Source organism: Muscardinus avellanarius (assembly GCF_963383645.1).
Source record: "Muscardinus avellanarius genome assembly, chromosome: 2".
Taxonomy (NCBI): domain Eukaryota; kingdom Metazoa; phylum Chordata; class Mammalia; order Rodentia; family Gliridae; genus Muscardinus; species Muscardinus avellanarius.
The window spans coordinates 64127114-64154451 of NC_137787.1; the positions used below are offsets into that span (position 1 = coordinate 64127114).

Here is a 27338-nt window from a genome sequence, read left to right on the forward strand (position 1 = left end):
CCCAGACCTATTTTATACTTTATTTAGAAACAGGGTCTCACTAAGTTGCTGAGAGCCTCACTCAGTAGCTGAGGCTGGCTTCGAACCTATGAGATCCTCCTGCCTCAGCCTCCTAAGCGCTGGGATTACAAGTGTGCGCCACCATGCCCAGCTGTATTCTTTATTTTGAAACGGTCTCACTAAGTTGCAGAGGGCCTCACTAAGTAGCTGAGGCTGGCTTCGAAACTGTGCAATCCTCCTGTCTCAGCCTCCCAAGTGCTGGGATTACAAGCATGTGCCACCACGCCCGGCTTTTTTAGTATCTTCTGAAATCTGAATAGCCTGAAAATTTCCCAAACCAAGTCCTAGATTCTTTCTGCTTACTAATTCTTCCCTCAACTTATCTCTTTCCTCTCACATTTTATTAGAAGTACCCAGAAATCAGTCTAGAAATCTCAGCTAAAGTCAGGCATAGTGGTGCATACTTGTAATGCCAGTACTTGGGAGTCTAAGATAGAAGGACCACATGTTCATGGTCAGCCTCAGCTACTTAGTGAAGCTAAGTAGTGAGACCCTATTTCAAAACAAAGGGAAAAAAAATAGGGCTTGGGGTGTAGCTCAGAGGTAGAATGCCCCTGGGTTTAATCCTCAGTACCAATAAATAAATAAATAAATAAGTCTCAGCTAAATAATCAAATTTAGTGCTTACAAGTTTCTTTCATTATAACTACAGAATACAATTCAGATAGGCTTTCTGCCACTACATAACAACGCTCTCCTTTATTTCAGTTTTCAAACACAAGTTTGTTTTCCTATGAGCCCTCACAAAGGCTCCTTTAAATTTTATATTTCTAGCCATGTATGGTGGTGCATGCTTGTAATCCCAGTACTTGGGAGGCTGAGACAGGAGTATCCAAGATTTGCTGCCAGCCTCAGCAACTTAGGGAAGCCCTTGGCAACTTAGTGAGACTGTTTCATAATTAATAAATAAAATAGGGTAGGAGTATAGCTCAGGGGTAGAATGTCCCTGGGTTCCATCTCCAGGACCAAAAATCAAAAAAATAAATAAATTTTATATTTATGCCAGGTATAGTGGCACCTACTTGTAATCCCAGTACTTGGAAGGCTGAGATAAGAGGATCACAGATTTGCCAACTTGGTAAGACCATCTACGTGGTGAAACCCTGTTTCAAAATAAAAGAATTTAAAAAAAAAAATAGGACTGCGGTTTTAACTCAGAGGTAGAATGCCCCTGTACCAAAAAAATATATATATTTCTACCAAAATTATAACATATAGATTCTCTATGATAATGCTGGCTTTCTTTCCCACACTTCTACCTTCATCCTGAGCTGTAACCAGCAGTGCCTTTTTTTGTGTGTGTGGTACTGGTAATTGAACCCAAGAGTATTCTACCTCAAAGCTACACCCCTAGCCCTATTTTTCTTTATCTTTTGTGTGTGTGTGTTTGTGGTACTAGGGATTGAACCCAGTGGCATTTTGCCTCTGAGCTAAACTCCCAACCCTATTTTTTATTCTTTATTTTGAAACAGGATCTAAGTTGCAGAGGGCCTAGGTAACTGAGGCTGGCCAGGAATCCAAGATCCTCCTGTCCCGGCCTCCCAAGTACTGGGATTACAAACATGCACAACCACACCTACCTCACTAAGCATTCTTTAGGTTGTGATCAAATCACTCCGTTTCTGTGGTCACAATGCATTTTCCTCTTCTAGCTGCCACCCACATATAAGGACAGATGTGGCTATATTTAGCACCCGTTCAGATATTTCAAAATAGTATGAAAATTCTTAATCACATCTGCAAAGTGCTTTTTGGGGATATAATATTCACAGGTACCAGAGATTAGGACCCGGATAACTTTTGGGGTGCACATTATTCAGCGAAGCACCGACACATATATTTTGACCTCTCTTTTTGCCTTACCCCCTTTTGAAACTCATTTCACACGGTTTTATAATTATAATCATCTTAATTTTCCATGTTCATGACAGAGTACATAAGTAAAATTGTAGGATTAGAAATGTAGCAGGAGAGCTGGGTGTGGTAGCGCACACTTATAATCCCAGCATTTGGGAGGTGGAAACAAGTGGATCGCAGTTCGAGGACAGCCCTTTGAACTCAATGAGACCCTGTTTCAAAATAAAGAATAACAAATAGGGCTGGGGGTGTCAGTCAGAGGTAGAATGCCCCTGGCTTCCATCGCCAAACCAGCAAAATAAATAAATAAATAAATAAATAAATGTTCAAGACCAGCCTCAGCAACTTACTGAGGTGTTCTCCAACTTAATGAGACCCTGTTTCAAAAGAAAAAATTTAAAAATAGGAGTGAGAATGTAGCTCAGGGGTAGAATACCCCTGTGTTCAATCCCAGGGCCATACACACACACACACAAAAAAAAAAAAGTAGCGAAGTTTTTTGGGTTTTTTTGGGGGGGTCTAGGGATGGAACCCAAGGGCATTTGACCTCCAAGCTACATATACCCCCTGCCCTATTTTTATTCTTTATTTTGAAACAGGGTCTCACTAAGTTGCGGAGCTGAGGCTGTCCGCAAAGCGTGATCCTCTGGGATTACATGCGTGTACCTCCACACCCAACTGGCAAAAGTATTTTTAAAGAAATTAAATATGAAGTAAAAGCAGAAAATTGAGATATTTTCCTCTCTTTTTGATTTCAGGAAAAAAAAATTAATTCTCACATTTATAATAAAAGCAAAAGTTGGTAAGTAAAACTCTGATCCTAACAGTGAAATTTGGTTTCTTTCTTTTTTGGCACTGGGGATTGAACTAAGGCTCTTTCAACCTCTGGGCTATACCCTCAGCCCTTTTTCATTTCTTTTTTTTTTTGGGGTGGGGGGTACTGGGGATGGAACCGGGGCATTTTACCTCCCAGTGACACCCAGCCCTATTTTTTTTTTATTCTTTATTTTGAAACAGGGTCTCACTGAATTGTAAAGGGCCTCACTAAGCATCTGAGGCTGGCTTTGAATCTGTGCAATCCTCCTGTCTCAGCCTCCCAAATGCTGGGATTACAAGTGTGCACCACCATGCCTGGCTTCCTTTTTCATTTCTTATGTTGAGAAAGCATCTAAATTCCTGAGACTGTCCTTGAACCTGTGATCTTCCTGTCTGTTTCCCAAGTACTGGGATTATAGATTTGCACCAGCATGCTTGGCTAAAATGTTTTGTTTTTTGTTGTTTGTTTTGTGGTACTGGGGTTGGAACCCAAGGGCTTTCTACCTCTGGGTTACACTCCTAGATCTATTTTATATTTTATTTGCCAACAAAGTCTACATTGCTGAGAGCCTAAATACCTGAGGCTGGCTTCAAATCTGCATGATCCTCCTGTCTCAGCCTCCCAAGTACTAGGATTACAAGTGGGCACCACCTCGCCTGGTTTAAAATGAAGGTTTTTATAATGAAGGACCACCCAGAAAAGGAACATGCTAAGAATCATGATCACAGGGTAAACTGAAATGACAAGGAGATAAATATCCCTACAACTAAAAACTGATTATTATTATTTTTTTTTTTTTTTTTTGCAGTACTGGGGATGGAACCCAGGGCCATTCTACCTCCGAGCTACACCCCCATCCCTACTTTTTATTCTTTATTTTGAAACAACTCACTGAGTTGCAAAGTAGCTGGGCTTCCCACAAACCATGATCCTGATTCCCAGTCTTTGCCTCCTGAACTCTGGGATTACAAGTGTGTACCACCACGCCCAGCTAAATAAGTGATTTTAAAACTACTTTATTATAGAACTCTTCTCTCTCAAACATTTAAATTTAAAAAGCGGTCTTAAACTCAACTGGAAAAGTTAAAAATAAACAAATTTTTGTCTTACCTCTACACAGTCAAAGTTCTCATCAACTTTAGATGCATATTCAACACGGAACATGGTTGAAAGACTACCAGCAATATAATATAACAGGATCTTTAGACCCTTGTAACCAAAAGCAGTTTCACTGAAACAAGAGGAAAAAATTAGCAAATAATCAAGATGATTTTTTTGCAGTCATTAAAAACTATTGACCTTTCATAAACAAATTTAAATTAATGGGCAAATTTAAGATTTTTTAAACCACTCTTTAGTTAAAGAAATAGAAACAAACATTAGCAATAAAACTATGCTTCAGTTTTCATCTATAAAACAGAATAATGGTGTCTAACTGAGGAATGTTGCTTGGATTAAAATGAATAAGTTAATACAGGAAAATCAATTATAACCTTAACTGGCACAGTGTATACTCACTCAATAAATTTCATTTATTATTACTACTAGTATTGGGCCTGCTATACTGCTACTACTAGTATTATTAGAAGGCTTTTTTTGGTTTTGTACTGGGGATTGAACCCAGGGATATTTTACCTCCAAGTTACACCCCCAGCCTTTTTAATTTTGAAAAGGTGTTTTGCTAGGTTACTGTATGACCTTAAATTGCTGAGGCTGGCTTTGAACCTCCAGCCTCAGTCTCCCAAATGCTGAGATTACAAGCATGTACCACCACACCCAACTAAAAAGCATTTCAAATGAGACAAGTAGAGTTAAACTAGGATTTGGCTAGGCAAACAGATATAACCTAGCCTACACAATTCTCATTAACTTACTACTTGCTTCTGTCACTTAACATTTGCAGCTGCTGAAAGCAGTGATAGGACCTAACTATACTTAAAAAGAGAACAGATCTGGAACTGCAAATTTTTCCTGCTACTATATAGCTTTATTATTCCTTTTTGCCAGCTTAAAGAGAGTCTTCTAAACAGCAAAGAGAGAACCGGGCGTGGTGGCATATGCTTGTAATCCCAGTGCTTGGGAGGCTGAGACAGGAGGATCACACAGGTTAGAAGCCAGCCTCAGCTACTTAGTGAGACCTTGTTTCCAAATAAAGTATAAAAAAGGTCTGGGAGTATAGCCTGGAGGTAGAAAAGCCCCTGGGTTCCACCCCAAGTACCACAAAAAAATAAATAGCTGGGCGTGGTGGCTCCAGCTTATAATCCCCTGCTTGGGAAGTGGAGACAGGAGGATCGCGCAGGTTCAAAGCCAGCCTTGCTGGCTTAAGAGAACCTGTTTCCAAATAAAAATATAAAATAGGTCTGGGAGTGTAGCCCAGAGGTAGAGGGTTTCCAGGAACCCTAGTACCACCGAAAACAAAACAAACAAACAAAATAAATAAATAATGAAGAGAAAGTAAATTCTAAAATATCCAGGATAAATAATAAAAACATTCTAAAATTAATCGTAATGGTCATATATCTGAAACTACTAAAAAGCACTGGATTGTACGTTTTGAGTAAATAATATAATTATGTAATTATATCTCAATAAAGCTGGGGTTTTTTTTGTTTTGTTTTGTTTCTGATTTTCACTAAGTAGCAATATCTATAAAACTAGACCTTTATCCACTAATGTACCACTGGAAAGGATTTTTTCTTTTTTGGCAGTGCTGTGGAATGAATCCAGAGCCTCATGAAAGCGAGGCAAGTGCTCTACCACTAAACTACACTACCTGCACTAGGAGAGAAGGGGGGGGAGAGGGAGGAAGTGTGTGTGTGTGTGTGTGTTACTGAGAATTAAAAACTGGGGATCCTAGTACTTGGGAGACTGAGAAAGGAAGAGTGCAGGTTCATGGCCAGTCTCAGTTATTTAGTGAGGGCCACCCTCCCCTGCAACTTAGTGAGACCCTGTTTCAAAATAAAGAATAAAAAATAGGGCTGGGGGTGTAGTTAGGAGGTAGAATGCCCCTGGGTTCCATCCCCAGTACCAAAAAAAAAAAAAAAAAAAAAAAAAGGATAGAAATCCAAAGAGAAAATATTTCTATACTAATAAGAAACCTGTTGCTGGGCGTGGTAGCGCACGCTTGTAATCTCCGCGCTTGGGAGGCAGAGACAGGAGGATCGCAGAGGTTCGAAGCCAGCCGCGCTGGCTTAAGAGATCCTGTTTCCAAAAATAAAAAAGTAAAAAATAGGTCTGGGACTGTAGCCCAGAAGTAGAAGGGCTTCCAGGAACTCCAGTACCACCAAAAATAAATAAATAAATAAGTAAATAAATAAATAAATATGAAACCTGTTTAAAACATGAAAAGTAAAATTTGACAAGTCTATATACATACAATTTTAATATTTAAAAGTACAGAAAGGCCGGGCGTGGTGGCGCACGCTTGTAATCCCCGCGCTTGGGAGGCAGAGACAGGAGGATCGCGTAGGTTCGAAGCCAGCCGCGCGCGCTAGCTTAGGAGACCCTGTTTCCAAATAAAAATGTAAAAATAGGTCTGGGAGTGTAGCCCAGAGGTAGAAGGGCTTCCAGGAACCCCAGTACCACCAAATAAATAAATAAATAAATAAATAAATAAATAAATAAATAAATAAATAAGAAAGTATAGGAAATGCTTAAATGATGTAAGGAGAAATTCCTAGAAAATCAGTTCCATAAAGAGACATTTGTCAATTTAAAAGCATGGTAAGAGCCAGGCAGGCATGGTGGCACATGCTTGTAATCTCAGTACTTGGGAGACTAAGAGAGGAAGATTACAGGTTTGCAGCCAACCTCAACTAATTAGTGAGGCCCCTTACAACTTAATGAGACCCTGTTTCAAAATAAAGAACTAGCCGGACGTGGTGGCACACACTTGTAATCCCAGCATCTGGGGGACTGAGAGACAGGAGGATCTAGGTTCACAGCCAGCCTCAGCTACTTAGTGAGGCCCTCTGCAACTCAGTGAAACCCTGTTTCAAAATAAAGAATTAAAAAGTAGGTCTGGAGGTGTAGCTCAGAGGTAGGATGCCCCTGGGTTCCATCCCCAGTACTGAAAAAAAAAAAAAGAATTAAAAATAGGGCTGGGGGTGTTGCTCAGAGGTAGAATGCCCTTGGGTTCAATCCCCAGTAACACACACACAAACATGATAAATAAAAAATATGACAGTGATGTTAAAATAAAGCACAGTCCTCTAGAAATATTTTTAAAGGTCTACTGTCTCTAAATATCATTCTCAGCCAGGCATGGTGACATACCCCTGTAATCCCAGTACTTGGGAGGCATAGAAGAATCACAAGTTCGAAGCTCACCTGGGCAACTTATAAACCCTCAGCAATTTAGCAAGACTGTTTCAAAATAGAAAATAAAAGGGGCTGGAGACGCAGCTCAGAGGTGAACACCCTTGGCTTAAATAGCCAGTACCAAAAAAACAAAACAAAACAAAAGGGCCTTCTCTAATTAAACAAACTAAGGTTCCTTGGGAAACTGGTTAAGAAAAGGCAAAGTACAAGATGAAACTGGAATATATTGTTGAATCATAAAGTAAAGTATCACCAAAATGACTGAGGACATATCAAAAGGACTCTAAAGCATTTGATGGATTATGGGAAATACACACAATGGAATTCTACTCAGCAATAAAGAACAAAATCGTGTCATTTGCAAGAAGATGGGAAGACCTGGAGAAAATTATGTTAAGTGAGATCAGCCACAGGAAGAGAAGGGACATATGTTTTCTCTAATATGCTCAAGCTAGGGAGTTTTAGAGATACCAGAGGGACTCCAGATAATGGAGGGGAAATCTCAGCAAAGCTAGAAAGAAATGGTAGGAGAGGAAGAAGGCTGAGGTTGACTAATGGAAGAGCTACATCCGAATATGTGTGTAAGTGTGAACCTGTATATGGTCAACCTGGAACTCATTGTTGAGAGGGGGAAAGGAGAAGGGGGGAAAGGGCACCAAGCACTGTGTGAATGTATGCCATTTTCAATGTGATCCACATTAAAAAAAATTTTTTTTAAGTATTTGATGGCCAACTGCCAAATCTACAATAACATGGGCATCAAATTAGTATCACTAACCGCAAAGCATGGTGATGCATGCCTGTAATCCCTGTACTTTGCAGACTGAGACAGGAGGATTACAGATTCAAGGGCAATTTAGTGAGACTCCATTTTATTTTATTTGTGTGGGGGTGCTGGGGATTGAACCCAGATGCATTCTACCTCCAAGCTACACTACCAGTCGGATTTCTTATTCCTTATTTTGAAATAAGGTTTCATTAAGTTGCAAATGGCTTCACTAAGTGGCTGAGGCTGGCCTCGAACCCGGATCCTCCTTTCTCAACTTCCCAAGTACTGGGATTGCAAGTGTGTGCCACCACACCTGGCTGTGAGACCCTATTTTTTTTTAAAAAAAATCAGTCTAGGGGTACAATTTGGGGGTAGAATGTCCCCTGAATTCAATCCCCAGTACCACATACACACACACAATTACTATTGCTAAGAAATTATATAAAACTTGCTGAAGTTAAAAAAAAAAGAATCCAAGTTTGTTTGTTTGTTTGTTTGTTTAAGTGATACTAGAGATTAAAGTAGTACAGGGGCACTGTACTACTTCTGAGCTATATCTCCAGCCCTTTTAGTTTTTGTTTTGAAACAGTGAGTTTCTAGGTTGCTGAGTCAGTCTTTAACCTGGGAACCTCCTGATTCAGCTTCTCAAGTACTGGGATTATAGGTATATTACCATTAACACCCAGCTTTCTTGCATCTATTCTAACATAAAAAAAAAAAACAAGGGGAAGAAAAATTTTCTCTTCTAGCAGAATACCAATTAATAAATAATGATGATTCAAGCAAGAATCATTAATGGATACAAAATTACTAGATGAACTCTAATGGGAAACAGGATATTTTCAATTTCAAAATATTTCCCCATATATTACTTAAAACATACAAAGGGAAAAACATTATAAAGGGAAACCTAGCAAACTCCTCTAAACTAAATGACCCAAGTTAACTTAGCCAACAGTAGGATAAAATGTTATCATACACTTTCTGATTCCTGATGTGACACAGAGAACACAAGGCCACTTCTTTTTTTCTTTTTTTTTTTTTTTTTTGGTGGTACTGGGGATGGAAACCAGGGGCCTTCTACCTCTGGACTACATTCCCAAACCTATTTTTTTATATATTTATTTGGAAACAGGGTCTCTTAAGCCAGCAGAGGCTGGCTTCGAACCTGTGCGATCCTCCTGTCTTAGCCTCCCAAGTACAGGGATTACAAGCATGCACCACCACACCCGGCATGGCCACTTCTTTATAGTACTGAAAATATATAAGCCAGGCGTGGTGGCGCACATTTGTAATCCCAGTATTTGGGAGGCTGAGACAGGAGGATCCAGGTTCGCAAACAGCCTCAGCTACTTAGGCCCTTTGCAATTCAGGAGAGCCTGTTTCAAAATAAAGAATAAAAAATACGGCTAGGGCATAGCTCAGAGGTAGAATGGCCCTGGGTTCCAACGTCAGTTCTGACAAAAAAGAAAAAGAAAATATATAGATTATCTGAATTCATAAGAAACAAAATGACGGTTCTGTAAAATTCATCTATGTTATACAAAAAATGTCTATCATGAAAAACAAAGAAAGGTTAAGGAATTATTTCAGATTAAATATTGAAGACATATTATAAATGCAATGTGAAGCCAGGTGTGGTGGCATTAAGCCTATAATTCCGGCATTTGGGAGGCTGAGACAGAAGAACTGCAGATTCGAGGCCAGCCTCAACAACTTGGTTAGGCTCTCAGCAATTTAACAAGACCCTGTTCCTAAACAAAGAGTAAAATAAGGCTAGGAGTGCCCCTGGGTTCATTCCCCAGCACACACACACAAAAATGCTATGTGATTCCAAACTGGATCCAGGATGGGGGAAAAATTGCTATAAAAAAATTACTAGCCGGGCGTGGTGGCGCACGCTTGTAATTCCAGCGCTTGGGAGGCGGAGACAGGAAGATCGTGCCACGCTGGCTTAAGAGACCCTGTTTTCAAATAAAAATATATATATAAAAAAAATAGGTCTGGGAGTGTAGCCTGGAGGTAGAAGGGCTTCCAAGAACCCCAGTACCACAAATATATATATATATAACTAGAAGCCAGGTATGGTGATGGTGGCACTCTTTTGCAATCCCAGTACTTGGGAGGCTGAGTCTTACAGGTTCCGCAAGTTGAGAAGACTCTCATCAACCTAACGAGACCATTTCTTTTTTTTTTTTTTTTTTTTTTGTGGGTCTGGGGATGGAACCCATGGGCATTTGACCTCCGAGCTATACCCCCTGCCCTATTTTTTCTTTATTTTGAAATCGGGTCTCACTGAGTTGCAGAGGGCCTCACTAAGTAGCTGAGGTGTCCGCGAACTGCAATCCTCCAGGTCTCAGCCTCCCAAATGCTGGCATTACAAGCGTGTGCCACCACGCCCGGCAAACAAGACCATTTCAAAATAAAAATAAAATAGGGCTGGGTGTAGCTCAGAGGTAGAATGACCCTGGGTTCAATCCCCAATATCTGTCCCACGACACACACACACAAAGAACTACTAGAAAGCAACTGGCACAACCTAAAACACAGACTATATTTTCGAAATTAGTACTGTATCAAAATTAAATTTCCTTAACTTTGATAATTCTGTAATGGTTACTGTCCTTATTTTTAAGAGATACATAATGAAGAGTTTTGGGATAAAGGATTAAGATATATCTGTAACCTACCATCAAATGGTTTGACAACAACAATATATTTACACAAGAAGAGACTGATTAAAGCAATCTGGCTAAATATTAAAGGGTGAACATGGGTAAAAGCTATAAAGTGTTCATTGTACTATTCCTGCAACAATTTTGGTTTTCTTTGTGTGTGGTACTGGGGATTGAACCCATAGGCATTCTACCTCTGAGCTATATCCACAGCCCTGTTTTATTTTTATTTTGAAACAGGGTTTCACTAGGTTGATGAGTCTCAGTACTTCCTGAAGCTGTCCTCAAACCTGGAATCCACCTGTCTCAGCCTCCCAAGTACTGAGATTACAAGTGTGTGATACCACACCCGCTGAACTTTTAATAAGATCTAAAAAAAAAAAATTTGGTTTTGGTGGTACTGTGGATTGAACCCAGGAGCATTCTACGTGAGGTAAATCTCCAGGCCTATTTTACTTTTTATTTTGAAACAGGGTCTCACTAAGTTGTTGACACTGGCCATGAATCTGCAATCCTCCTGTCTCAGGCTCCAAGTACTAAGATTACAATACAAGCATTACCATGCTCGGCTTGAAAATTTTTTATTTTTTTATATTTGTTTATTTATTTGTTTGTTTATGCAGTACTGGGGGGATGGGCATTCCACCTCCAAACTACAACCCCAACCCTATCTTTTTTTTTTTGGCCGGTCTGGGGATGGAACCCAAGGCGCATTCCACCTTCAATCTACACCCTCTGCCCTATTTTTTATTCTTTATATAATGGTCTCAGCCGGGCGTGGTGGCGCACGCTTGTAATCCCTGTGCTTGGGAGGCTGAGACAGGAGGATCGCGCAGGTTCAAAGCCAGCCTCAGCTACTTAGTGAGGCTTTCAAGCAACTTAGTAAGACCCTGTTTCAAATAAAATATAAAATAGGGCTGGGAGTATAGCCCGGAGGTAGAAAGCCTCTGGGTTCCACCTCTAGTACCACAAAATAAATAAATAAATAAATAAATAAATAAATAAATAAATAAAAATACATAAAACAGGGTCTCATTAAATTGCAGAGGGCCTCACTAAGTAGCTGAGGCTGTTCGTGAACCGCAATCCTCTGGTCTTAGTCTCCCAAATGCTGAGATTACAAGTGTGCGCCACCATGCCTGGCTATTCTTTATTTTTGAAACAGGGTCTCACTGAGTTGCAAAGGGCCTCACTAAGTAGTAGCTGAGGTTGTCTGCAAACCACGATACCCCTGTCTCAGTCTCTCAAATGCTGGGATTATAAGCGTGTACCACCACACCCAGCTGCAATTTTTTTTTTAAATCAAAAATTTAAAAAGAAGCTGGCAGCCTGGTATGGTGGCACACACTTGTAATCCCAGTATTGGGAGGTTGAGACAGAAAGATCATGCAGGCTCAAAGCCAGACTCAGCTACTTAGCGAGGCTCTCAGCAGCTTAATGACTGTTTCCAAACAAATTATAAAAGAGGTCTGGGTGTATAACTCGAAGGTAGAAGGCCCCTGAGTTCCACCCATATTACCACAAAAAAAAGGAGGAGGAGGAAGAGGAGGAGGAGGAGGAGGAGGAGGAGGAGAAAAAGCCAGACATGGTGGCGCACACTTGTAATCCCAGTACTTGGGAGGCTGAGACAGGGAGATTATGGTTTGCAGATAGCCTCAGCTACTACTTAGTGAGGCTCTCAGCAGCTTAGTGGGATCCTGTTTCCAAATAAAATATAAAATAGGTCTGGGAATATATTATTAAAATAGGTCTGAAAATATAAAATAGTGTAGCCCAGAGGTAGAAAGCCCCTGGGTTTCATTCCAAGTACTGGGGGAAAAAAAAATTTAAAAAAGAGCCAGGCATGGTGCTGCACACTTGTAATCCCAGTATTTGGGAGGATGAGAAAAGAAGATCGCAGGTTTGTGGCCAGCCTCAGCAACCTCATGTTTCAAAATAAAGCATAAAAATAGGTCCAGGGGTATAGCTCAAAGGCAGAAATGCCCATGAGTACGATCCTCAGTACCATAAAAAGAAAAAAATATTTGAAAAGGCCAGACATGGTGGCACATGCCTGTAAATCCCAGTACGTGGGAGGCTGAGACAAAAGCATCACAGGTTCAATACCTGCCTTAGCAATTTAGTGAGGCTCTCAATAACTTAATGAGACCCTGTTTCTAAATAAAATAGGGCTAGAGATGTAGCTCAGAGGTAGAATGTCCCTGGGTTCAATCCCCAGCACCAAAAAAAAAAAAAAAAAAAAAATCAGACTAACAACAATTGGAGATATATAGCTTGGAGCGGGGGCAGGGCGGTATTTGCTCTACAGAAGCAGTATAACAAAGAGGTAGGCAAAAACAAAATCAAAAGTAGTAGTTTTGACTCAGCAGTCAGATTACCTGAATCTGAATTCTAGCCATTTATATGCCCTTAGGCAATTACCCAATTCTACCATGGTACAAGGTAGTAAATAATAATGCCATGGCTAATGTGTGTGAGAATTAAATGAGATAATGCATTTATTGTATTTATTGTACCGAAAGATAGATCTTCAGCTGGGTTTGGTGGCACATCCTTGTAATCCCAGTACTTGGGAGGCTGAGACAGAAGGACTGCAGGTTCAAGGACAGCCTAAGCAAGTAATAAGACTCTCATCAACCCAGTGAGACCCTATTTCCAAATAAAAATAAAATAGGACTGAAGATGTAGCTTGGAGGTAGAATGCCCCTAGGTTTAATCCCCAGGGTCACACACACACCAAAAAAAAAAAAAAATTAGAAAAATAAATGATAAACTGGGCGTGGTAGCACATGCTTATAATCCCAGCATTTGGGAGGCTGAGACAGGAGGATCATGGCTCATGGACAGCCTCAGCTCCTTAGTAAGGCTCTTTATCTTTTCAAAATAAAAAATATAAAACAGGGCTGAGGGTGTAGCTCAGAGGTAGAATACCCCTGGGTTCCATTCCCAGTACCGAAAAAATAAATGATAGGTCTTAATACAAAAATAACATTTTGACACATATTTTAAAATAAAATAGAAGAAAAATAATAGTAAAGGAAATTAAAATTTAACTTACAAATTTAATTTGTTGTACTCATTTGGCAAACATTCTACTAAGTTACTTACTCATCTCCAAAGAGTTGATGGGTATATTCAGGAAAGAACGTTCTAATGTCATTCTCAAGATCTTCAGGAAAACGAACTGTTTCAAAGAATTTTAAAAAAAAAAGATATATTAAAAATATTAAAGGCATTAAAGGTGACAGGTTTCTTTTTTCTTTTTTTTTTTTTTTTTTTTTTTTGCAGGTCTGGGGATGGAACCCAGAGGCATTTGACCTCTGAGCTACACCCCTGCCCAATTTTTTTTATTCTTTATTTTGAAACAGGGTCTCACTGAGTTGCAGAGGGCCTCACTAAGTAGCTGAGGCTGAGGCTGTCCTCGAACCGCGATCCTCTGGTCTCACCTCCCAAATGCTGGGATTACAAGCGTGCGCCAACACACCCAGCTGGTGACAGGTATTTCTACTTAAAGAATTTCACTATAACTAGGAAACAGCCAACATTTTTCTCACTTTTTTGTCACTTCCCTATTATATGTTTCACAGTGGATTCTCAGGCACTAGTAAACAAAAGAACATTATTTTGAAAGCTTCAGCATAGGTATGGCAAAAACACCTGATTTCATTTTTCTGTGTGTTTATATATAATGCAAAGAGTAAAACAAAAAGGTACTCTGAAATAAGAAAAGCCACAGCATCTAGGAAATGAAAATAGAATGCTGTATGAAACACTCTGAGAAAAGAATCGCCTAAGTCTGATGAAGCCCCTATTATCACATTATTACTTCTGACTGCTATATGACATTTATGTTATTCCTAGTTATTCTTTTTTGAGACTGGGTCTCACAGGCTGATGTCCAATTGTGATCCTTTTGCCTCAGCCTCCCAAGTTGCTAGCATTATAGGAATCTAGTTTTTGTTTAGGTTTACTTGGGGGGAGGGGTACTACAGAGTGTACCCCAGGAATATTCTGCCTCTTAGCTAGATCCCAGTACCCGATATTTTTTTTTCAGTACAGAGTATGGAACCCAGGGGGGCATTCTACCTCCAAGCTACACCCCTAGCCTTATTTTTTAGTCTTTTTATTATTTGAAACAGGGTCTCACTGAGCTGTGAAGGGCTTATGTAGTAGCTGAGGCTGTCCGCAAACCATTCTGTCTCCCAAATGCTGGGATTACAAGCGTGCACCACCACAGCCGGCTTATTTATTATTTATTTTTATTTTTTTGTGGTACTGGGGATTAAACCCAGGGGCATTCTACCTCTGAGCTACACCCTCAGGCCTATTTTTTATTATTTTGAAATAGGGTTGCTGGGCATGGTGGCGCACGCTTATAATCCCAGTACTTGGGAGGCTGAGACAGGAGATCTCACAGGCTCAAAGCCAGCCTCACCTACTTAGTGAGGCTCTCGGAAAATTAGTGAGACCCTGTTTCCAAATAAAACATAAAAAATAGGTCTGGGAATATAGCCAGGAGAAGAAAGCTCCTGGGTTCCATCCCTAGTACCACCCCCCCCCAAAAAAAAAAGAAAGAAAAGAAACAAAGAAATAGGGTATACTAAGTTGTGGAAGGCCTCACCAAGTAGTTGAGACTGGACTGGCTGCAAACCTACAATCCTCCTGTCTCAGCCTCCCAAGTACTGGGATCATATGTGTGTGCAACCACATCCAGCTATATTTTTTACTTTGAAATAGGATCTCACTAAATTGCTGAATCTCACTAAGTTGCTGAAACTATTCTCAAACTTATGATCCTCCTTTCCTCAGCCTCCCAAGTTATAAATATTGGTTGGGTATTCCTCCCAAATTATGAATACTGTTGGTGGGTATATAAACACTATTTATAGGCTGTATGTAAGCAGTACTTATAAAAATATTTCTATATTTTTTTGTGTGTGGTACTAGGGGTGGAACCCAGGGGCTTTCTACCTCCAGGCTATACTCTCAGACCTATTTTATATTTTATTTTGAAACAGGGTCTCACTAAGTTGCTGAGAGCCTAAGTAACTGAGGCTGGCTTTGAACCTGTACGATCCTCCTGTCTCAGCTTTCCAAGCATGGGGATTACAAGCATGCGCCACACACCCGGCTTATTTCTGTTTTTGTTTTTTTGTTTGTTTTTTTTTGGTGGTACTGGGGGTGGAAACCAGAGGCTTTCTACCTCCGGGCTATACTCCCAGACCTTTTATATTTTATTTGGAAACAGGGTCTCACTAAGTTGCTGAAAGCCTCACTAAGTAGCTCAGGATGGCTTCGAACCCGTGTTATTTCTGTATTTTAACCTTATTTTTGTACTACCAAGTATTTCCCCTTTGCATAAACCTCAAGCTGGGCATGGTGGCACATTCTTGTAATCCCAATACATGGAAGGCTGAGACAAGAGGTTTGCAGGTTTAAAGCCAGCCTCAGCTACTTAGGCCCTCCACAACTTAGAGACCCTGTTTCAAAATAAAATAATAAAAAAGGGCTAGGGGTATAGTTCAGAAAGGCATAATGCCCCAGAGTTCCATTCCCAGTACTAAAAAAAAAAAAAAAAAAAAAAAAAAAAAAAGCCTTTAATCAAATGAAGAAAGAAAACATAAATTATAAATAAAAAATTTCTAATAATGCCTCATGATCAGTGAGGTCATTCACTGGATGCCTAAATATCACCTAGCAGATAACTAATTAATTGAAGGCAAGATATCTTTCCACTGTAGAGATCTGATAGCTACCACCTTCCCACATGATATAACTTTGTGTCACTCATTATGGGCAGACCAACATTACATATCTCCTGATTCAATGCAAAACAAAGTATACAGTAGCATCACATATGAAATTTTACCAAAAACATTTATTCTAAACCTAATCAAGTTTTTAATCTTCTAATCAAGAGAATATTCATAGGATAGTCAAACAAGTTAAATAAGATCAAAAGAAAACAGAAAAAATTAGAATGTGAAATTGTCTAATAATCCTATGCCCCTGGGTTCAATTCCCAATGCAAAAAAAAAAAAAAAAAAAAAAGATAACTTGGACATAGCAATATATACCCATAATTCCTGTACTTGGAAGGTTCAGACAGGAGGATCACAGGTTTGAGGCCAGTCTCACCAATTTAGCAAGATCCTGTTTTTGTTTTTGTTGCTGCTTTGTGTGAGGATTGACACCAAGGGCATCCTACCTCTGAGTTACACCCCCAGCCCTATTTTATTTTTTATTTCAAAGCAGAGTCTCAAAGCCAGGCGTGGTAGCGCATGCTTGTAATCCCCGCTCTTGGGAGGCTGAGACAGAAGGATCGCGCAGGTTCAAAACCAGCCTCAGATACTTAGTGAGGCTCTCAGCAACTTAGTGAGACCCTGTTTCCAAATAAAATATAAAATGGGTCTGGGAGTATAGCCCGGAAGTAGAAAGCCTCTGGGTTCCACACCCAGTACCACCAAAAAAAAAAAAAAACAACAGAGTCTCACTAAGTTAAGAAGACCTCAAAAGTACCTGAGGGTGGCTGCTAAGCTGTGAATCTCCTATCTCCGGCTCCCAAGTACTATTATTATAGCATGTACCACCATACATGGCTGAGATCTTGTTTCAAAACAAAAAATAAAATAGGGCTAGGAGTATAACTTAGAGATAGAACACCCTGGTTTAATCTCCTACATCACAACCAGGTGTGGTGGTAAATATTGGTAATCCCAGTATTTGGGAGACAGAGAAGAAGATCGCAGGTTTGTGGCCAGAGACATTATGCAACTTGGTGAGTCCCTGTTTCAAAATAAAAAATAAAACATAGGGCTGGGCGTGTAGCTTTGAAGGTAGAATGCCCCTGGGTTCCATCCCTACTACCATACAAAATAAAACCAAATGGAGCTGGGCATAGTGGTGCATACTTACAATCCTAGTACTTGGGAGGCTGAGACAGGAGGATTACAGGTTCAAGAACGGCCTCACCGATTTAGAGAAACCCTCAGCAAAATACTGAGATTCTGTTTCTTTCTTTTTTTTTTTTTTTTGTACTGGGGGTGGAACCCAGAGGCTTTCTACCTCCGGGCTATACTCCCAGCCCTATTTTATGTTTTATTTTGAAACAGGGTCTCGCTAAGTTGCTGAAAGCCTCACTAAGTAGCTGAGGCTGGCTTTGAACCTGTGTGATCCTCCTGTCTCAGCCTCCCAAGCACGGGGATTACAAGTGTGTGCCACCACACCCGGCTTGAGATTCTGCTTCAAAATTTAAAAAAATAGTCCTGGAGTTATATCTCAGAGGTAAAAGACCTCTAGGTTCAATTCCTAGTACAAAACAAAATAAAAACAAATGGAGTGGTGGACAAGGGAGGAGGAAGTATGGCTCAGTGGTAGAGTCCCTGGCTAACATGTTCAAGTTTTGATCTCTAAGACTGCAAAAAGCAAAAGCAAATTACTATATGATCCTTGATTAGATTTCCCCTTTTTCCTTTTTCTTTTTTTGGAACTGGGGATTAAACCCGAGGTTATTCTACCTCTAAGCTATATCCCCAAACCTATTTTATTTTTATTTTTAAGCAGGGTTCATGCCGAGTTTGGTGGCGCATACTTGTAACTCCAGTATTTGCGAAGCTGAGCCAGGAAGGTTGCAGGTTTGAAGACAGCCTTAGCAATATAGTGAGACTCTCATCAACCTAGAAAGAGCTTGTTTCCAAATAAAAATAAAATAAGTCTGGGGACGTAGCTCAGAGATTGAATTCCTAGCTCCAAATAGAAATCCAGTCCCACTGGGTGTTCAATCCCCAATGAAAAAAAAAAAAAAAACCACAGGGTTTATAAAGTTAACATGCACCGGCCTCAACTTGCTGTGATTCTTCCATCTCAACTTCCCAAATATTGAATTACAGATGTGGGCCACTGTGACCAAAATGGATCCTGCTTGGTGGGTGGGTGGGTGTGTGTGTGTGTGTGTGTGTGTAATGTTGAGGCTTGAAGCCACGGACATTCTACCTCTGAGCTACACCACCAGCCTCAGCCTCCTAAATGCTGGAATTACAAGTGTATACCACCATGTTCTGCTGCATTTCTAATATTTAAAAATGAAATGTCCAGCCGGGTGAGGTGGCACACATTTGGTAATCCCAGTACTTGGGAGGCTGAGACAGGAGGATCCAGGTTTGCAGCCAGCCTCAGCTACTTACTTAGGCCCTCTGTAACTTAGTGAGACCCTTTTTCAAAATAAATAATCAAGCTGGGCGTGGTGGCGCACGCTTGTAATCCCCGCTCTTGGGAGGCTGAGACAGGAGGATCGCACGGGTTCGAAGTCAGCCTCAGCTACTTAGTGAGGCTCTCAGCAACTTAGTGAGACCCTGTTTCCAAATAAAATATAAAAGAAGGTCTGGGAGTATAGCCCGGAGGTAGAAAGCCTCTGGGTTCCACCCCCAGTACCACCAATAAATAAATAAATAAATAAATAAATAAATAAATAAATAAATAACAGAAAACTGGACAGGGGTATAGCTCAGAGATAGAATGTTCCTAGGTTCAATCCCAGCACCACAAAAAAAGAAGGGAGGGAGGGAGGGAAAATCTCTAGCCAGGCATGGTGCCTCATGCTTATAATCCCAGTACTTGGGAGGCTGAGACAGAAGGATTGCAGGTTCATGGCCTCAACAATTTAGTGAGACCTTGTTTCAAAAACAAAAAATAGCCAGGCGTGATGGTGCACGCTTGTAATCCCCGCGCTTGGGAGGCGGAGACAGGAGGATCGCGCTGGTTCAAAGCCAGCCGTGCGCGCTGGCTTAAGAGACCCTGTTTCCAAATTTAAAAATATAAAATAGGTCTGGGAGTGTAGCCCGGCAGTAGAAGGGCTTCCAAGAACCCCAGTACCACCAAAAAAATAATAAATAAATAAACCGGTAGCTGGGCGTGGTGGTGCATGTTTATAATCCCAGTGTTTGGGAGGCTGAGATAGGAGGATCACACAGGTTTGAAGCCAGCCTCAGCTATTGAATGAGGCTCTCAGCAACTTAGTGAGACCCTGTTTCCAAATAAAGTATAAACTGGGCATGGTGGTGCACACTTGTAATTCCCGCACTAGGGAGGCTGAGACAGGAGGATCACACAGGTTCAAAGCCAGCCTCAGCTACTGAATGAGGCTCTCAGCAACTTAGTGAGACCCTGTTTCCAAATAAAATATAAAGTAGGTATGGGAGTATACCCCAGAGGTAGAAAGCCCCTGGGTTCCACCCCCAGTACCACACACACACACACACACACACACACACACACACACACACATACACACACACACAAACTACACAGCCAGGAGTGGTAGCACATGCTTGTAATCCCAGTATTTGGGAGGCTGAGACAGGAAGTTCGAAGAATAGCCTCAGCTACTTAGAGAGGCACTTTGCAACTCAGTGAGACCCTGTTTCAAAATAAAGAATAAAATAGCCAGGCGTGGTGGCGCACGCTTGTAATCCCAGCATTTGGGAGGCTGAGACTGGAGGATCACGGTTCACGGACAGCCTCAGCTACTTAGTGAGGTCCTCTGCAACTCAGTGAAACCCGGTTTCAAAATAAAGAATAAAAAATAGGGCAGGGGGTATAGTTCGGAGGTCGAGTGCCCCTGGGTTCCATTCCCAGACCTGCAAAAAACTAAACAAAAAATAAATAAATAAATAAATAAATAAACAAACAAAAATAAAATAAAATAAAATAAAATAGGGCTGGGGGAATAAAATAGGGCTGGGGGTATAGAATGCCCCCGGGGTTCCATCCCCAGTACCGCAAAATACAAAAGTAAATAAAAAAAATAGTCGGGCATGGTGGCGCATGTTTGTAATGCCAGCGCTTGTGAGGCTGAGACAGGAGGATCACACAGGTTCAAAGCCAGCCTCAGCTACTGAGTGAGGCTCTCAGCAACTGAGTGAGACCCTGTTTCCAAATAAAATATAAAATAGGTCTGGGAGTACAACCCGGAGGTAGAAAGCCCCTGGGCTCCCCCCAAAAAAAAATAAAATAAATAAAATGTATGTTAGGTAATAGTTTGGTAGAGAAGGGCAAAGAATGATGGACAGGCAAATAATTAATAAAAAGTGCCATAAGCCTAGTTAGGATATTTCTGTTTCTTGGCAGTACTAGAAATTGAACCCAGAGGCAATCTATCTCTGAGCTACACCCCCAGCCCTTTTTTATTCTTTACTTTGAAACAAAGTCTCACTAAGTTGTGGAGGGCCTCACTAAGTAGCTGAGGCTGGTCATGAACCTGTGATCCTACCTCAGCCTCCCCCAACCATAGCTATGATATTAATTTTCACAACTGGCCTTCCTCCAGTACCCTTTTCATCCAAATCAGGTTTTACAGTTTTTCCCAAGGAATTTATTCCATAGAAAACAATAACTAAATATTGTTAAGTAGCAAGTTTAAGGATAAATCAATGTAACATATATACATATATACAAGAACATGCACAAAGTGTGAACTTTCTCTTGGATATCAGAAACATTAAATATTTCAAAGCCTTTGCAGTGCAGTTTTCACAGAAAAGTAAGTAAATATACAAACATAAATGTCAAACAATAAAAGAATAAATATAATACATGAATAGGCTTATATAATCATAAATACCACGTTATTGAGGAATACTTGGTAACAGACATAGGAAAATGTTCATGATACATAGTTATGTGAACAAAACATGACATTGTGATCTCAATTTTATAAAGAGAAATAATACAAATAAATAAAAAATAATAAAAGGAAGCCAGAATGGTGGTGCTTGCTTGTAATTCCAGCATTTGGGAGGCTGAGAGAGGAGGATCCCAGTTCGTGGCCAGCCTTAGCTACTACTTAGTGATGCCCTCCGCAATTCAGTGAGACCCTGTTTCGAAATAAAAAATAAAAAATAGGGCTGGGGGTGGAGCTTGGAAGTAGAATGTTCCTAGCTTCCATCCCCAGACCCACAAAAAAAAAATAATAATAATAATAAAAGGAGCAGGGTACAATGGTACACATTTGTAATCCCAGATACTTTGGAAACTGAGACAGGAGGACCACCACATTTGAAGCCAGCCTGAGCAAACTAGTGAGACCCTGTATCAAAATAAAAAATGAAATGGGCTAAGGATGTAGCTCAGTGGTAAACTATACTTGCCTAGCATGTGTGTGGCCCTGGATTCAATCCCTAGCACTGCAAAATAAAAAGAAAAACCTACAGTTAACACTATACCAATATACTGAATGGTGAAAGTTTCAAAATTTTCCAATTTGTTGCTGAATTTCTGTTTGCTTTTTGGTACTGAGTATTAAACCTAGAGGCATTCTACCTCCAAGCTATACTCCCAACCGAATTTTTTATTCTTTATTTTGAAACAAACTCACGAAGTTGTGGAGACCCTCACTAAGTAGCTAAGGCTGGCCAAGAACCCAGATCCTCCTGCCTCAGCCTCTCAAGTGCTGGGATTAAAAGCATGCACCACCACACCCGCCTCCCCCAGTCCTTTTTTATTTTTAGTTTTGAAACAAGTTGCTGAGGTTGATCTCAAACTTGTGATGTTTCTGTCTTAGCCTCCTTAGTATTGGATTTCAGGTGTATGAAACAACACCAGCTAGTGTTTTTCTATTTCAATTGAGAATAAGGATGGGCATAGTGGTACATGACTGAATCCTTGTATGTGAAAGCTGAGACAGGAGGATTGCAGGTTCAAGGACAGCCTCAGCAAGTAATGACTTTTACCAACCTAGCAGGACCCTGTTTCGAAAATAATAATAAAACAAAGGCTGGGGTTTTGCTCAGATGTAGAATGCCCCTGTGTTCAATCCTCAATATCACAAAAGAAAAAAAAAAAAACTACTAGAGTCCAGGGACTGGTGACTCACACCTGTAATTCCAGGAACTCAGGAGAATGAGGAAGGAGGATCCCAAGTTCACAGTCAGCCTGGGCAATTTAGAAAAGGCTTATCTCAAAATAAAAAAATAAAAAAGGGCTGGAGATGTAACTTGGCAGTAGAGCATTCCTAGGCTCAATCCCAGGTACCACAAAAATAAATAAATAAATAAATAAATAAATAAATAAATAAATAAATATTTAAAACTATTATAAAAGCCGGGCATGGTGATACATGCTTGTAATCCCAGTACATGGGAGGCTGAGAGAGGAGGATCACAGGTTCAAAGCCAGCCTCATCTACTTAGTGAAGCTCCCAGCAACTTCGTGAGACTCTGTTTTAAAATAAAGAATAAAAAATAGGGCTAGGGGTATAGCTCAGAGGCAGAATGCCCCTGGGTTCCATCCTCAATATTGCAGACAGACAGACTGACCAAGTTGTGGAGGGCCTCACTAAGTAGCTGAGCAGGCTGTAAACCTATCCTCCTGTCTCAACCTCCCAAGTACTGGGATTACAAGCATAGACCACCACACCAGGCAGAAAGAAGAAATTTTTTTTGGTGGGTCCTCCAAGCTACACCCCCTGCCCTATTTTGTATTCTGTGTGTGTGTGTGTGTGTGTGTGTGTGTGTGTGTTACTGGGAGTGGAACCCAAAGGCTTTTCTACATTCGGGTTATACTCCCAGACCTATTTTATAATTTCTTTGGAAACAGGGTCTCACTAAATTCCTGAGAGCCTCACTCAGTAGCTGAGGCTGGCTTTGAACCTTTGTGATCCTCCTGTCTTGGCCTCCTAAGTGCTGGGATTACAAGCCTGCACAACCACGCTTGGTTGTGTATTCTTTATTTTAAAACAGGGTCTCACTAAGTTGCAGAGGGCCTCACTAGGTAGCTGAGGTTATCCGCAAACCACAACCCTCTGATCTCAGCCTCCCGAATGCTGGGATTATAAACATGTGCCACCACGCCTGGCTGAAAGTAGAAATTTTAAAACTATCATTTTCAAAAGCACCCAAAAAACAGGACTTGGGTTTACTCAGAGATAAACGTAACAAAACACATGCACAACTGAAAACTCAAAACATCTGTAGAGCTAATAAAGAGATAGGCCATGTTCAAGGATTAGAAGGCTCAATATTGTTATGATAACAATTCTCCCCACATTCATTTATGGATTTAATGTAATCTCAATTAACCCAGTACTTCTTAAACAGAAAATAATAACATCCTTTCAAAACATATAGGGAAGTGAAGTCTAGAATAATCAAAACAATCTTGAGAAAAGAACAAAAGATAGAAGACTCATACTACCAAGACTCACTATTAAGTTATGCTAATCAAGACAGTATGATATTGGCAAAAGAATAAAAAAAAAAACCAATGGATGAGAATAGAGTCCAGATGTAGATACATACTTACAAGGTCAATTTATTTTTGTCAAAGCAAAAAAGCATTCACAAAAATTATACATGAACAAATGACTACACTTATGGAACAACAAACTTTCATTCCCTTCCTTATATTATACATAAAAAATAATACAAGATGTATCAGAGACCTGATAGTAAAAAAGCTTAAAACTATAAAACGTTCAGCCAGGCATGGTGGCGCACGCTTGTAATCCCCACACTTGGGAGGCTGAGACAGGAGGATCATGCAGGTTCGAAGCCAGCCTCAACTACTTAGTGAGGCTCTCAGCAACTTAGTGAAACCCTGTTTCCAAAATAAAATATAAATGGGTCTGGGAGTATAGCCTGAATGTAGAAAGCCTCTGGGTTCCACCCCCAGTACCACCAAAAAAAAAAACTATAAAACGTTCAGAAGAAAACCATGAATCTTCATGATCTCCTCGGAGTAAACAAAGATTTTAGGCATAACCAAGAAACACTGATATAAATTTTAAGAATAAACTGAAAAAACATTGAACTTCATAAAAACTAAAATTTTGGTTATGAAGATCCTGTTTAAGACAAGTGTGGTGGAGTGTGCTTGTAATACTAGCATTTGGGAGGCTGAGACAGGAGGATTGTGGTTCGCAGACAGCCTCAGCTACTTAGGCCCTCTGCAACTCAGTAAGACCCTGTTTCAAAATAAAAAATAGGGCTGGGGGTGTAGCTTGGAGGTAGAATGCCCCTGGGTTCCATCCCCAGTGCCACAAAAAAAAAAAAAAAAAAAAAGATCCTGTTTAGACCAAGACTAGCTGGACGTGGTGGTACATACTTGTAATCTCAGTATTTAGGAAGCTGAAAGAGGAGGATCAAGGTTAAGACCAGTCTTAGCACTTGAGAAACTCATCAACCTAGTGAGACCATTTCAAAATAAAAGAAAAAAAAATAGGGCTGGAGGTGTAGCTCAGAGGTGCAATGTCCATGTGCCACAGAAAGAAAAAAGAAAAAGAATAGAAAATAGAACACAATTAGGCAAACCACAAACCTGAGGAGAAATATGTACAAATCATGTCTGTACACAAAGGAATTATTCAGAATAAATAGCACCTACAATTCAAAAAGACAAATACCCCAATTAAAAATGGAAAAAAAGTTGAACAGATGAGTCAAAAAGCAGATATATAAATGGTTAATAACCACATGAAAATGTATTTAATAGCAGTGGTCATTAGGGAAGGACAAATTAAAACCACTGTGAGATAACATCACCAGCCCACTGGAATGCCTAAAAGTTTTGAAATTGACAACACCAAATGTTGGTTAGAATACTGAATAATCAAAATTGTAATACACCGTTGGTGGGAGTATAAAAGTACTTTGGAAATTAGCAAATGTCTCATAGAGTTAAATATACAACTACCCTATAACGCTACAAATTCCCTTCCAATAATTTACCCAAAATAAAATCTAACGTTCACAAAGACTCCTATAAGAACATTTTTAGCAGAAGTACTAACAACAGATAAAAGCTGGAAACTACAAAGAATGGTAATAAAATATTCAATAATGTAATAATATTCAGCAATAAACAGAAATAATTACTGATAGCCAATGGGATGTCCTTAGAAACATTATGCTAAATGAAAGAAGATAGTCATTAAATATACTTGTACATTTCCATCTACATAAAGTTCTACAACAGGGCTGGAGTGGAGCACTTCAGTAGTGAAGTATGTGGTTAGCATACACTATGCCCTGTATTCAATTCCCAGAACCAGAAAAAAAGGTTTCAGAACCTTGTAGGGAGTAGGAATTGAATAGAATTAGAAGGTTTTGTCTACTAAAAGGACCTGCAATCATTAGATGTTGGAGCAACACCAATAGCAATGAGCTCACCTAGTACCCTGATCTTAGTCTCCGAATACCACTTTCTTTTCTTTTTTTTTTTTTTTTTCTTTTTTTGGTGGTACTAGGGTTCCTGGAAGCCCTTCTACTTCCAGGCTACACTCGCAGACCTATTTTTATATTTTTATTTGGAAACAGAGTCTCTTAAGCCAGCATGGCTGGCTTTGAACCTACACAGCTGGCTTCGAACCTGTGAGATCCTCCTGTCTCCACCTCCCAACCTCGGGGATTACAAGCGTGCGCCACCACGCCCGGCTCTTTTTTTTTTTTTTTTTTTTTTTTGGTGGTACTAGGGATGGAACCCAGGGGCATTCTACCTCTGAGCTTTATTTTGAAACAGGGCTCACTGAGTTGCAAAGGGCCTAAGTAGCTGAGGATATCCACAAACCCTGATCCTCCTGTATCAGCCTCCCAAATCCTGGGATTATAAACGTTCGCCACCACTAACAGCCTTCAAAACACTACTTTCCACCAAAAGAAACCAAGGCTTCCTGAAGAAATAGCTGATTCCAGGGCTGAGGCAGAGATAATAGATAAGCCTAGAACATTTTGTTCCAGGACAATCAATCAAAAATGAAGTAATCAGCTGTGTTGTGGCACGCACTTGTAATCCCAGTACTTGGGAGGCTGAGACAGGAGGATCACAGGTTTGCACCTAACCTCAGCTATTCAATGAGGCCCTCCGTGACTCAGTGAGACCCTGTTTCAAAATAAAGAACAAAAAATAGGACAGGGGGTATAGTTCAGAGGTCAAATGCCTCTGGGTTCCATCTCCAGACCCGCAAAAAAAAAAAAAAAAAAAAAAGAATAAAAATAGGGCTGGAGGTGTAGCTTGGAGGTAGAATACCCCTGGGTTCCATCCCTGGTACCACAAAAAATAAAAAACAAATAATAAGGGAGGACTTGTTAAAAGACAAAGAAGCCACCTTCATATGGGTTCCCATTGGATAAGTCAGGAACAATTTGAGACCCAAACTAAATGAGTGTAACAGCTTATAATCCATTAAGTAAGCCGGTGTGGTGACGCACACTTGTAATCCCCGCACTTGGGAGGCTGAGACAGGAGGATCACACAGGTTCAAAGCCAGCCTCAGCTACTTAGTGAGGCCTTTTGCAACTCAGTGAGAGCCTGTTTCAAACTAAAGAATAAAAAATAGGCCTGGGGATGTCACTCAGAGGTAGAATGGCCCTGGGTTCCAACCCCAGTACTGCAAAAAAGAAGCTGAGTACACTCATACCTGTGACTTTTTGCTACATCATTCCCATATGTAAATTCTGCCATCTCTCAAGTATCTACTCACAGAATAACACAAATCAAGACTGTGTAAAACCTGAGTATGTTCAATACATAAAGAAAACTAGCGCTGAATGTGGTGGCGCACACTTGTAATCCCAGCATTCGGGAGGCTGAGACCGGAGGAGAGCAGTTCGCGGACAGCCTCAGCTACTTAGTGGGGCCCTCTGCAACTTAGTGAGACCCTTATTCAAAAATAAAGAATAAAAAATAGGGCAGGGGGTATAGCTCGGAGGTCAAGTGCCATCTCCAGACCCGCAAAAAAAAAAAAAAAAAAAAAAAAAAAAATTGAAGTAGAGTTTTATGTAGAAACAGTTATTCATATAGATGTAATTTTCTGAAAAAAAAATTTTCTTTGAGGTACTGTGGATGGAAC

At 40.3% G+C, this 27338-nt stretch overlaps 1 protein-coding gene across 1 annotated transcript in view; it reads right to left on the minus strand.

Annotated features, from left to right (window-relative positions):
- The window catches only part of HAT1 (histone acetyltransferase 1), a gene marked incomplete at both ends in the record, with an annotated part of 112050 nt that overhangs the window by 43162 nt on the left and 41550 nt on the right, over positions 1-27338 (minus strand). Inside the window, 2 exon segments of the mRNA XM_080689379.1 lie at positions 3845-3965; positions 13607-13682. Of these exon segments, the coding sequence (XP_080545505.1) occupies positions 3845-3965; positions 13607-13682 (197 nt within the window).